Source organism: Natrix helvetica, assembly GCF_964273705.1.
Source record: "Natrix helvetica genome assembly, chromosome: Z".
In the NCBI taxonomy this organism is placed as follows: domain Eukaryota; kingdom Metazoa; phylum Chordata; class Lepidosauria; order Squamata; family Natricidae; genus Natrix; species Natrix helvetica.
The window spans coordinates 69,201,326-69,214,607 of record NC_138554.1 but is presented as its reverse complement, the minus strand read 5'-3'; the positions used below and the strand labels follow the sequence as shown (position 1 = coordinate 69,214,607).

The following is a 13,282-nucleotide window of genomic DNA, read 5'->3' as shown; positions in this document are numbered from 1 at the left end:
TAAAACTTTCAACACTATTCAATTTCATCAAAGCATCACTTTATATCTGTATCCAATACATTCTTCTTTTTTTGGTAAATTTAGGTAGAGTAATTATTGTGTTAGACAAAAATACTTTTTGTCTTAAATTTCTCATGATATAAGCTGCTTTTTATGAATTTGGATATGATTACTAGCATTATGATGGGCTGCTAGAAACAACAGTCCTTGATTTTCAATAATCAGAAACTTTGGGGGAAACAATATTGAAAAGTTGCAGCACTGAACTTCAGGCTGTCAAGTCTGTATTTATTTATCTGATCATTGAACTTCCCATCTAAGTTTCAAATGATAGGTCTGAAATAGTTCATTGAGTAATATAATTTAGATTGAGAGTTAAATCTGGATCCCAGTGCATTTTAATTACCACATGACTTTCAATGATATGAAGATGCACCCCCTGCAATAATATTTCTTTTGAAAAATAAAGATATGTGGCAGTAGTGGGTTTCAAAAATTTTAGAACCTATTCTGTAGGTATGGCCAGTTTTGTGGGAGTGGCTCAGTGGTCATGTGACAGGGTGGGAGTGGCTTGGCAGTCATGTGACTGGGTGGGCGTGACCAAGTTGGAAAATGTGGTGAAACTCACTTAACAACGCTCTTGCTTAGCAACCAAAATTTTGGGCTCAATTGTGATCATAAGTTTTCTTTTGGTTCTGTGGGTGGGAGGTGCTGCTGCTGAGGCAGTGCAGCGGCAGGGGAGTTGGGGCACTGCCCACTGAGCAGCATGACCCACAGCCAGCCCAGGAGCAGTAGCCGTCCCGCCGTCAGCTGCCCCGCACCACCATTGCTCGCTCCCCCTCAGGCCGGTGGCTGGGCACTCAGAGGGGGCACGGCGGCAGCGAGGGCAGCCAAGCAGGGGCAGCACTTTGGTGGACATTGAGGGAAAGAAGGAATGAAGAAGAGCCAAACTGAGGGGAAAAAAAGCTCTGCTGGGCAGGGAGCGGGGTGGGTCACTCTATGGCAGGCTGATCTTGCTGCCGCAGAGCCTTTCATTATTTTTTTCTCTTCCCCTCACGAAAGTCGTGCCGAGAGCAGCGGCGGCAGGAGGAACAATAGCGCATGCTCCTCCTGGTGCATGCTCCCGATCCGGCCTGCCTGAGGAACAGGAGGGGAGCTCAGTTATTTGAAGAAGCCACACAGGGCATGCTCCCTTGTCTTTGACAGCCGCCTCGTTTCCAATTGGGAGTGGGGAAAAAGAAATCCATCTTTTTCCTTCCTCTCCATGGATCCCCCCCAATTGGAAACGAGGTGGCTGTGAAAGACAAGGGAGCGCACCCCACATGGCTTTTTCGAACAGCATAAGAAGGAACAGGAGGGGAGTTTGGCTGTTTGAAAAGCCCCGTGTGGAACTCCCCTCCTGTTCCTTCTTCTGCTGTTTGAAGAAACCATGCGGGATGTGCTCCCCTGTCTTTCACAGCCGCCTCATTTCCAATTGGGGGAGAATCCATGCAGAGGGAGGAAAAACATGGATTTCTCTCCCCCCCCCAATTGGAAATGAGGTGGCTGTCAAAGACAAGGAAGCATGCCTCGCATGGCTTCTTCAAGCAGGCGAAGAAGGAACAGGAGGCGAGGATTCGTTGGACAAGCCCATGGACGCGAACTGCTCTCTCCTCTGACAGCTGCCTCGTTTCCAATGAAGGGGTGGGGAATCCATGCGATTTCCTCCCTCTGCATGGATTCCCCACCACCTTCATTGGAAATGAGGCGGCTATCAAAGAGAAGACGGCAGCACACACCACATGGGCTTGTTGGGGTCTCCAGACGAATGGGTACGCTAAGGCACACTAAATTTCACCAACCGGTACGCCCGTACCAGTCCGTACTGCCTGAAACACAACCCTGATGGGTAGATCAGTGGTAGTCAACCTGGTCCCTACCGCCCACTAGCGGGGATTCCAGCTTTCATGGTGGGCGGTAGGGGTTTGCTGTAACTCTGCTTTATAAATTTTATAAAGTAAAGTTACTTCCCTACTTTATAAATCACCATTACTGTAGAACCGGTGGGCGGTTAGAAAATTTTACTACTAACAGAGATACAAAAGTGGGCGGTAGGTATAAAAAGGTTGACTACCCCTGGGGTAGATCCATAGTTTCTTCTTACTACTTTATACTATTTGTGTTTTTGCTTAGAGAGGTACATAACAAAACCATAATTGTTGACTAACTGTTTCTTCTTTTCCTGACATATTTTAGAGTCCCAATGGCTTATTCTGCTTTGCATGTATTTACTGCCTACTCCAATTTGTTCGGACAAACACAGTGATACTTTGTTCTTCTTCAGATATCATGGGGAGAATCTCAAAAAACCACATAACTAAATGCTTCTTTATGCAAAAAACCCAAACCAAACCAAACCAAAACCTCAAAACCAAATCACAATCTCCTTCCACACAGACTGAACAATAGACGTTTGACAGAATGATCCAAATTTTGCTTCCATTAAAAAACCATATGTTATATTAATTTTGTGCATCAAGGGCTCTTTTGAGAGTTACAATTCCATAACATTATCCATGTGTCTCTACAAGAATAAATATTATAGAGCAAACCTTGCAAATCAGTTCAGTGACCAATTTAGAATCAGCCCAGCATGTTTTTACTTACCAAAACTCCAAACATCACTTTGATGGGTATAAATGCGATGCAAAATTGACTCCAAAGCCATCCATTTAATTGGAACCTAGAACGATATCGGAACCATAGTAAGCAGATGAGAATAGTGAAATTCATTATTTTAAAAAGTATGACAGTATGTTCATGCTCGCAACTGATTATATAATACATATCATTGCAGGTAGCCAGCAATTCGTAAGTATGATACTTATATAACCTAGAACTATTGCTCAAAATATGAAAAGTTGAAAGAAGCATTGCCAGAAAAAAATGCTCATATGTATTTTTACTAAATGTAGGGGGTGGAATGGGCTTTTTATGTTGTGAATTTTTAATATTGTAAGCCATCTGCTGTCACCTATGTGTGAGTTGAGTGACAGCCAAATTATTTCTAAATAAATAGTTCTACAATTGAGAATTGTAAAACTTTTTTGGTGGAGATAGTCACAGATGATGGCATATTTCTAAATTTAAAATTCCAGTGTGGTTTTTGTCTTTTTCTCAGGAAGACGTAATGTCTTTCTCAGCATTCAACCTGCAACTTGCTGTACCCATGTTACATCTCTATTCAGTGTGGCACAATGACTTCTAGTGTGCTTCTGGGTACAATTTTGGAGGTACTGGGTGTCACCTATACACCTGTTCATAGCACAGGAATTTGTGGGATGGCCGCCTTGTCCCACTAGATCAAGAAGTCAGTAAAAACAAATCTTGTGTGACTCAGGAAGCAGGGCTTTTCTGTTGCTGTGCCTGCTTTTTGAAACATGACTTTCTCCTGGAGATTAGATTGGCCTCAATCTTACTGACTTTTGGAAGATCCTCAAGACATGGATATTTTCCTGGCTTTGGGATCAGCTTGTTAGGGTCCATGTCAATTAGCTGGTTTGGCTCCTTGGCTGTCATCTATATTATTTATTTATTTGAATCTCACCTTTATGTTGTTAGTAGTTTTTATTTGTTGAAAGCTGCCTAGAATCAGACTATATATAAAATTTATTTGTCAATATAGTTTCCACCACTCTCCAAAGTGACTGAAAATTGAACTTGAGTATCTGAAAACTCAACATTGTATAAATAAAACCAGAAGGAAAAAACAAATTGATGCTCTTACTTTGCCTCCTTCGGCATGATACTCCTTTTCTTCTGCACCAAGTAATTTGGCCAATCCAAAGTCTGTGATCTTCACATGCTGGGGAGTCTTAACAAGGACATTTCGGGCAGCCAAATCACGGTGTACTAAACGACGTTCCTCTAAGTAATTCATTCCCTAAATATGTTAACAGTTAAAGCATCTTATTGTACCACATAACATCTTTAGCCACATTACATAAAATATTAAGAAAATGAATGTTGTGCTTACAGAATATTGAGTAGCCACAACAAAGCTCTTGCTTTTTCAGCAGTATTGAAAAATTAGTGAATGTGTAGAGCAAGATTATATTAATATGTATTAATTAAAACATTCTGTCACTCCTGGTTGTGAATTGTTAAGCAATCTCCTGGGTTGGAAATTGAGTAAAAGAACTGCTTGTAAAGTTCAGTTCCCCAAAGTGTAGAGAAAAAATTATTCTAGCAAGTTACAGGAATGTATCAGATCTGAGATACATTTCTGCAGCTTGCCAAATGCTTGAGAGTTTAAGCTCCGTTTCTGCATCCTGCTGGTGAAATTCATTCCTGTAGTCTGGTCCAACAGACTACAGGAATGGAGCAAGGATATTCCAGGACTCTAGGAGTTTGCTCCTGCTAGAGGTTTTCAGCTTCCTTCTTCATGTTAAGGGAACTTCTCTGATGAGTTTCAGAAACAGAGCTCGGATCTTTGTGATCTGAATTCCATTTCTTCATTCTACCAAAGAAATTCAGCAATTGGTATGAGGCAATTGGTATGAGGCAAGAGGGCATCTTCTCAGCAGGCAGAACAGCTTGCAATCTTCCCTGCTGATTTTTCCATTGACTGAAAGAGAAGATTGCAAGTCATGATCAAATGGTTGCTGGGCTTTTTGCAACTGGTCATAAGTATGAACAGACTGCGAATACCCAAACTGTGATCATTTGATTGCAAAAGGGAAAAGTGTGACATTTTACAATGGCTGGAGGTGCTTTATGGGCCATAAAACACCGTTTCTGAATCTGTTGTAATTTTCAATGGATATTAAATAATTGATTGTTAGTCGACATTTTAAAACACATCCAATGCACTTTAAAACACATCCAAGATTGCAAGGGAACTTTTAATTTAGCATGTGGAAACTAAAAACCAAGAAATGCTTATAGGCATTAGCTGTATCAGAGCGACAAATCTAAATTTAGGTCAATGTTCTAGACATTTTTGGAGAACTAGATGGAGTTTGTTGTTAATATACCTTTGCAATCTGCACACACCAGTTGAGAAGGTACTGGGATCCAATGTTATCTTTGTGTTCTCTAACATAGTCAAGAAGGCAGCCATAGGGCATAAGCTGGGTGATGAGTTGGACAGTTGATGTGAGGCAAATTCCCAGCAAACGGCACACATGGGGATTATCAACACTTGCCATCACATATGCTTCCTAATCAAAAGAGAAGGGGAGGATACAAATTACCTACCCTGTAAGAAATTACAATGTTAATATAAACTCAGAAGGTAAGATCTGCCTCCTCTCTTTTAGATTTCAGGAAAAGCCTTAAAACTTGGCTATTTTGTTTGGCATGGTGTCCTGAAGGAGAAACTGCTGGATGGAGGTGCTTGGTGCACTAACAGAGAAGGCACCCCACTTTTCCTCCTAAGACCCTTATTTATGATAATTGAATGTTGGTTTTATCTTGATGCAAGTCATTTAGAGTCACCTGAACTATGAGATGGGCAGCAAATAAATTTGAGAAATAAAATTTATTTATTTATTTATAAATTACTACAATTAATTAATTAATTGACAGAATTAATCTGAATCATGCTAAATTCTATGTCAAATGAGAATTACTCTGAAGGCTAGAATTGACACCTGTTACATTTTAACATAGAAAATAATATTTTAATTTTTTGTCTCATTTAAAAAGATGATTGCATCAGTATAGAGGTCCAGTAGATAGAAGTCAGTATTTTTTTTATCTTCATTAATGCACATGATCTAAATAGGTACAGGATATCCTCATATCCAAATAACAACTTTCAACTATGTATAATTCTAAACTGTAAATTACCATCTCAGGCTAAATAAAGTAGCTTAATTGTAATAAGGTTCAATAAAAATAAAACAAAAAATGATTATCTGTTATAACAATTTAATCAATTTATTTAAATAATAATGTAATTTTTAAAATTAATGGTTCAAACACATATATTGATGCTTTTCTATCCATTCACTGCAGCAATCTGCTAGGATTCCTGACAATTAATAAACAAATGTACACCTCATAAAACATAACAAAGTAATTTGCCACTACATTTTCCAAACCTGTAAATTAGATTATAAAGATCTTAAAAGGCATTGTAGAAATAAAAATAGGAGAATGGGAAAGAAAACAGAAAATATATATGAAATCAACAAAAACGGTCATAGACCAGCAAAGAGAAAATATATATGTTCATGTTTACTGTAAGGAAATGTTACATTATGGCACTTGTCATTATATAATGAAGACCTTTTTAAGAGAAACCATAACAAAAATTAGTCCTAATAAATCAAATTTCACCTCTTCTCAAAAGTATCACTGCAAAGGTCACTGGCTTTAAATTCGATAAAAAAGGAAGAAGCTTGTTTGTTCAGTTGCACCTGCCTCCTTGAGGCCAACAACCTAAACTAAGGACACCTCAATTTTTTCTTTTGATTTCATCAGCTCTATTTATTCTCGGAAAACCCAGTCAAATAATATCTTAGTCATAATATATTGAATCACTCATTATCATGTAATTGTGCTTTTCTGTCATCAGTCTCAGTCATCTAGCAAAGAAAGATTTCTCGCCATTTGTCTTGCCAAGATTATATTTTATTGAAGCTTTACTGAAGCTCCTACAGAAGGAGAATAAACTGAATCTGAGGTTTTCCCATGGAAACAACAGATGTAAAGTTCCCTCTTCCCCTTATGACATTTTCTCTGCAATTGTAGAAAACTTGCTGATTTGGAGAATGATGGATCTGCATATGTCTACATATTACATCTGATCCACAAAACTACAAGAATCCATTTTCAGCAATGGCTCCTTAGCAACCATTGCATGTACCACAAATGTCTCTGTAGCATGAGGCTGCTAAATCAGAATATGGCCCAAATAAAAGAAAGAAGGCAAAATGCTTCATTTCTCAAATAGCATTTAGTTCATATAGGAAAGCGTGGGCAATTTCAATGAGAGGATCCAGAATATTTAAAAAGTGGAATGTATTATATGTCTGGATCAAATATAGTGTATACTATAAATGTTTCTACAAAGATCTTTTAAACAGCTCTTTCTTAGTCTGCATATTTTTAATTTCACTGTAATAAATGTAGCATCATAAACACATGCTTCTTTGCTTCTTCTTTTATAGACTCCTATTTCATTAATTATTTTATAATGGTTTTTAACCTATTTCCACTAATTGACTAAAAGTTCCAAAACTTTATAAACATTAACCTGAATTCTGCCAAACTAGGAATTTGTTCTCCATGGACTGTGCCACTTATCAGCCATCAGAATGTGGAACTGTTTCAGTATTTGACAGTGCCTATTAAATTTGATAGTATAAAAACAAACAGCTATCAACTCCTTTAAGAAAGAATGCTGAAGCCATTGTGTCACCATACACTTTTAAAATGTTTCAAAAAAATAGACTGAAATTTTTGTTGTTAAACTGTTCTTTGGAATCTCTAACTTTCTGAAAAGGGACATATGTCTACATATGTGGTATGTTCATAATAGTAATATTTTATGATTATGTAGATAAAATAAAGGAAGTACAGCATTTCTTATGCACCACAAAGTAATTACTTGAAACAAACTAATCTTTTCTATGCCCACCCAAATGTGATTTTTTTTTTTTGTAAATTTAAATTCATCTACATAACATTTGTCAAAAATTTACCGAGTGGAACACTAAATACATTAAATATAGTAGTCCTCAACTCAGAGCAGCTATTGAGCAACTATTTAAAGTTATAAGAGACTATCCTCCCAAATCTATTTATTGCCATTCAAACTTACAATAGCTGCAGTGGGTCACTTTTGGGCATTTAACAATGGGCATATTTTTATGGCCATTTACAGTATCTCAGGGTCTTATGAGCACAATTACAATAAAAAAATTGTTAGTGTTTACTTCTGGTTTCCATTAAAAATATCCATTGGAGAAAATTAATTCATTTAATGACTATCTTGTTTGCAAATGGCTGATGCAAAATATATGTCAAAAATTAGTTCTAGTCATATTATGCCTCGACTTATGACTGAACTTCACACTCAATTATGGGCATATATCAAGGACTTCCTATAGTCACTTGAAGAAGTCCCGACATAGTCTTTCTGCCTAGCCCCATTGAGGATAAAAATCAGTTGCAAGAAATTCTACAATGACATAAATACTGTCAACACTGTCTTAATATTTATCTACATGCTATAAAGTCTCTACAGCTGATATTTTAAATCTTCAAAAACATAAAGCTCACATCAAGAATTTCTTTGTTAGCTTTTGGAGATGTAGCCTCTCTTAATTCCTTAATGGCTACAGGGATTTTAACTTTTTCTCCTTCTGGAATCCAGAGACCCTATTAAAAAAATCAAAATGAGTAAATTTAACATAAATTAAGATTATTAGCAAGTAAAACAGATTATGAACAAACTTTAATACATCCATATAAATTACATGTAGATAAATGGTATTTGAACAAGATAGTAAATATAAATGTACATATATTTGAAAATGTGTGATAATTTGGGTGTGCAACAGCATGATTCTATGTACATTTACTATGGATTATCAATGGGGCTTAATTCCAAAGAAGTTTATACAGAACTGATTTTTCACTTATATAAAGACGCAAATACCATATTTTTCAGTCTATAAGACACACTTCCTGCCCAAAAGTGGGTGGAAATGTCTGTGCATCTTACAGAGAGAATGTTGCCGAAGCCCTGCGTATCCTTGGGCCCCCACCCTTTGGCCTCTGCCTCCCAGCAATTTGCCTCCTTGCAGCAAACAGCAAACAGCCTGGTCAGCTTCAGCACAATCTGATTTAGCACGAGCAGGTGATTGGCAGATGGATCAGCCTCCCGGAATACTGTCGATCAGCTGTTCCAGGCTGTGAGAATCGCTGCTGGCCACATCACCTATCGCTGCCTCCGCGTGCCCCATTTTCAGCCTTCACATGTCCCATTTTGGGCCTCCATGTGTCCTATCGAACAGCAGTGGTGATCCATGCTGCCTAGAATGGGCCAAAATGGGATTCACGGAGGCCGAAAATGGGACACATTTTTTGTTGTTTTCCTCCCCAAAAACTAGGTGCGTCTTATAGTCTGGAGCATCTTATAGTGCAAAAAATATGGTACATATATATTTAGAAAAGATGATAGTTTACCTGATAGACAGTACCAAAAGCTCCAGAGCCAAGGACTTTTACTTTTTTAAATTCTGTTTCTTTTAAGATTCTTAGAAGTGCTTGATTTGGTGCTTCCCCACTTGGTGTCAAAGGTTCAACAAGCTATTGAATCAAAAAGGGCATGGCTTAAGAAGAGTCAATTTCTTTCCAACCATAATAGTGTACAAGGAAGGGTGGTTTTTGAAAAATGTAAAACAAATGATTGAAACCTATTTGTGCTATATTATTATAAATCCATAACAAATTATTTAGCAAATCATTGCTGAGAATCAGCTTCCTCATCATTAGAAATACTCTCATAAACTTATTTATATTATAATAGCTCTAATACTATTAGAAACATACAAATATTTAGAAATATTATATTCTTTTACAAGAGCTAAAAGAATGTGGTTTCATCCCATACAGAAAGCTCATGATTCCTATTGAAGCAAATATGGAATAACAGACAACTTAGAAAGTCTCTGAGATGTTAATGTATTATGAATCCATATTAGTTATTTCTCTTCTGAATCATTAGTTATATTTACCTCTCTTTCTTGCAGCAGTCTGCGCAAAGTACGTTTTCTAACAATCCGACGTCTACGCACAAAAAGACCAACACCCAGGGTTATAACAACTAAGCAAAGAATGCTCCCAACAACTCCAGCTGCAATGGATGGGATTTTAGATCTACAAAATAGAAACAGTTATTATTGCTTCTATGTTATTGATAAATCCAGTTCATCATATGTGAGCATTTAGAGCATTTTTTAAAAAGGAAAGGGAATAAAATATAACTTGGTATAACAAAACATTCAGGCAGTGTTTTGGCCAATGCAGTCTGAAGCAGTGAAGTTATAATGGACTGTGAGAATAACCTTGAGGGCTAAGAAGAAGGTTTGTAGCCTAGACAAAAATATGATTGGATTAATGACCTCTTTCCTATTGGCTAATATTTACATGCTATGATTGGAGTACAGTGAATACATTACCCTTTCCTTATTGACCATTTATATTAAAAACCTGTGTAAACTACTATAAACTAATAGTGGATCTGGGTATCCTTTCTAAAGCTACAACTAAAGAGACATTCTTTGTGTATAAAAATCAATTTTATTAAAATCTGCTTTGTTTTGCCACAATATTCTTGGCTTAATTGGACGCAGCTATAAATGGACATCTGACTTTGCTTTAGTTAACAATTATTACCCATTAGGGCAGCCTTCGGGTCCAGGTCCTTTGCATCTATAAAAGCAAGAAAAATAAAAATGTTCAGAATTAAAAAGACACTAGAATATTTTAATTTAACATTTAACTGTTTGCCCTGTGAACATCAGTAATTATTTTGTAAGACCAAGTGCTTACTTCTAAGTACTTAGAAAAGTTATCAAGAATCTTGAACCAAATGTTTTTAGTCAGGGCAGGTTCTGCTTAAGCCAAATCTTTGATTTTGAGTAACCTGCAACATCCTGTCCCAAAAGTGCTTTTTCAAGAGGCAACTGGACAGATGAAAGCCAACTTGGGATATCCTCAAGTTCTGAGGGCTTCCTTAATGTGTTTTAGTTATCTTTCTTTCCCATCATTGCTGGTAATCAGGCCTTCAGCCAGTGGTGCAGAGTTCTGATAACTCCCATTTTGTGCTCCAGTGGGCGGATCAATATTTACATTTTGATATTTACATCACTGAGCTGAAGGCCTACCTACCAGCAAAGAAGTTTGATAAATGAATAAATGAATAAATAAATTTGTTGACTTGATGTTACTTTTTAATAAGAAACAATAGTAGATATTCTGCTTTTTTCATTTAAATAATTCTGTGAGAAATATTTAAAGTTCTATCTTCATTCTACCAATGGAAGTAGGTAGGTGAGACCAAGAGATTGTTATCAATATGAATACAGAACTTTAAATTATATTCCCAGATAATTAAGAACAAAGCAACTAAAAGACTATCTTTATGGGGACCATAGTGGTATACCACCCAAATTGACCTTAAGCATTATTCCATATTTCTCAATCAAATTAATTTTATAAAAATGCTTTTTACAAACCACAAATGTAACTCTGAAATAAAGCTATAATGAAGTGATTTTACATGATCATGTCAGGTACACCATTGTGTCCTGCTGTTCTGTTGGAGGGAAAGGAGAAGGCTGGTTGGCATTTTTTGCATGCTTTTTCTTTTGCTATTACTGCTTGGGAATTAGGAGGGGGATTGTCTTCGGAGATGGAGCAGACTCCCTCCCAGCCGGTTCCAGCCTGGTTCCAAAGCTGTCTTGCCCTGGAAGTGATCTGTTATCTGCCTAGCACCACAGTGTTTCCAAAATATCCTTGTGGCATCACATTGGCTGCCAGTGGACTGACCGGGAGGGTTGGGTTTGGGGAAATGGAAGAATTGCTTTGTGCTTTGCATGGGACCTTCAGATTCTGTGTGACGTTTAGTGCAACCACTTTCTCTCAGTAAAAGTTCTTTCAATTCAACTCAATGCAATCAAGAATTTTGCTTTTCCTGAGGGACCAGCTGTGGCAGTTTTTTTAGCCAGAATCTGAAGGTCCCACGCAAAGCACAAAGCAATTCTTCAATTTCCCTTGAACTCTTCCAGCTCTGGCTGTTGCTCCCGTCTCAGCCAAAACAGCTGCCTTGGTGAGAGTTATCCCTTTGGTTCTTTCTTCCCAGTCTTCCTTATTTCTGATGCCTATGGACCACCTGAGTCTTGATCAGTCTCCCAGGCTCCCAACCTCCTCCGTTCATTTGGAAAGGTCCAGCTGGATGGAAGCATCATCTTAATAAGCTGTCTGCAGCTTATTAAAACCTAGTCACTTCTCCCTTATACCTAAGCTTCTGCTGCCACCTGAGCCAGTCATAACAGAGATATTTTAGATTCCTGTAAACATAGGGGGAATCTTCAATATTTAGTAGCTTGGAAGGATTTCCCAGAAATCCAAATTGAATGGATTGACCAACACCATGTTAGGGCTCCTAAACTTTTAAAGTGCTTTCATAATCAATATGCTTATAAACCAAAATGATTTTTTTCTGTTTTAACCTTCTTCTCTCCCTTTTTATTTTTTGTTTTTTTACAGGACTAACATGTTGCTGTTTAGGGCAGCAACATGTCAGGTACACCATTGTGTCCTGCCATTCTGTTGGTGGGGGAGGGGGAAGGCTTGCTGCAAGCTCTTTTGCTTGGGGATTAGGGAAGGGAATTGTCTTGGGAGACAAAGCAGACCCCTCCCATCTGATTCCAGCCTGGTTCCAAGGCAGTCATGTCCTTTGTGTGACCTGTTACCTGCCCAGCACTTCAGCATTCTCAAAACATCATTGTGGCATCACATTGGCTTCCAGTGGACTGGTCAGGGGGGTTGGGCTTGGGGAAATGGAACCATTGCTTTTGTTTTGTGTGGGATCTTTAGATTCTGCCTGGCATTAATGCAACCACTTTGTTTTTTTGATTCAACTCAATGGAGTCAAGAATTTTGCTTTCCTGAGGGACCAGTTGGGGCAGGTCCTTACAGATTGACTTGCTTATGCCCAAAGACAAACAAAGTCATGTTGTCTTTTAATTCAAACTTTATTCCTTGACACATCTTTCTCTCCTCCCCACCCATTGTGTCTGTGTTTGGTAATAGTACCAAAGTAGTTTGCCACTCCCTTCTTCTGAAACGTTTTCTTACTTTCCAGTCTAGACAACAGTCCTAGTCTTCCCTAGAGCTTTCCCATCTCTTTGGCAGATCCCTATCACTATACATATAATAATCAATGTTGACTGTAATATTATCTCCTTTTGGCTTATTACTGATAACTGCAACGACAAAAGAGGAACAATTACTGATGCATTGCAGCATTATTGTGACAAAGCAAACCATTAAAACTATTAACCAATGGTCATTTTATATTAGAAAACACCAGCTGGATAATCATCTTGAATAGTGATCAAAATCTGCTAAGTATCACTATAGATTGAATTATGAAATAATCTTTGTAAATCAAATCAGTTTAATAATCTCTGCATTCCAAGTTTTCCATCAGTTTATACAACCATGTTTCATGAGGATCACTCTTATAACTACAACTTTAGAACATGAATCTATTTTGTGT

At 37.7% G+C, this 13,282-nt stretch overlaps 1 protein-coding gene across 2 annotated transcripts in view; it reads right to left on the bottom strand.

Moving 5' to 3' along the window:
* EGFR (epidermal growth factor receptor) overlaps positions 1–13,282 on the bottom strand; it is a 158,728-nt gene that overhangs the window by 24,501 nt on the left and 120,945 nt on the right. For both annotated transcript variants that reach the window (XM_081971049.1, XM_081971050.1), the window contains exons 16-22: positions 10,393–10,428; positions 9,732–9,873; positions 9,181–9,303; positions 8,272–8,370; positions 5,016–5,201; positions 3,767–3,922; positions 2,647–2,722 (exon numbers count right to left, since the gene is read on the bottom strand). In XM_081971049.1, coding sequence (XP_081827175.1) covers positions 2,647–2,722; positions 3,767–3,922; positions 5,016–5,201; positions 8,272–8,370; positions 9,181–9,303; positions 9,732–9,873; positions 10,393–10,428 — 818 coding nt within the window. The remainder of the gene's footprint in view (positions 1–2,646; positions 2,723–3,766; positions 3,923–5,015; positions 5,202–8,271; positions 8,371–9,180; positions 9,304–9,731; positions 9,874–10,392; positions 10,429–13,282) is intronic.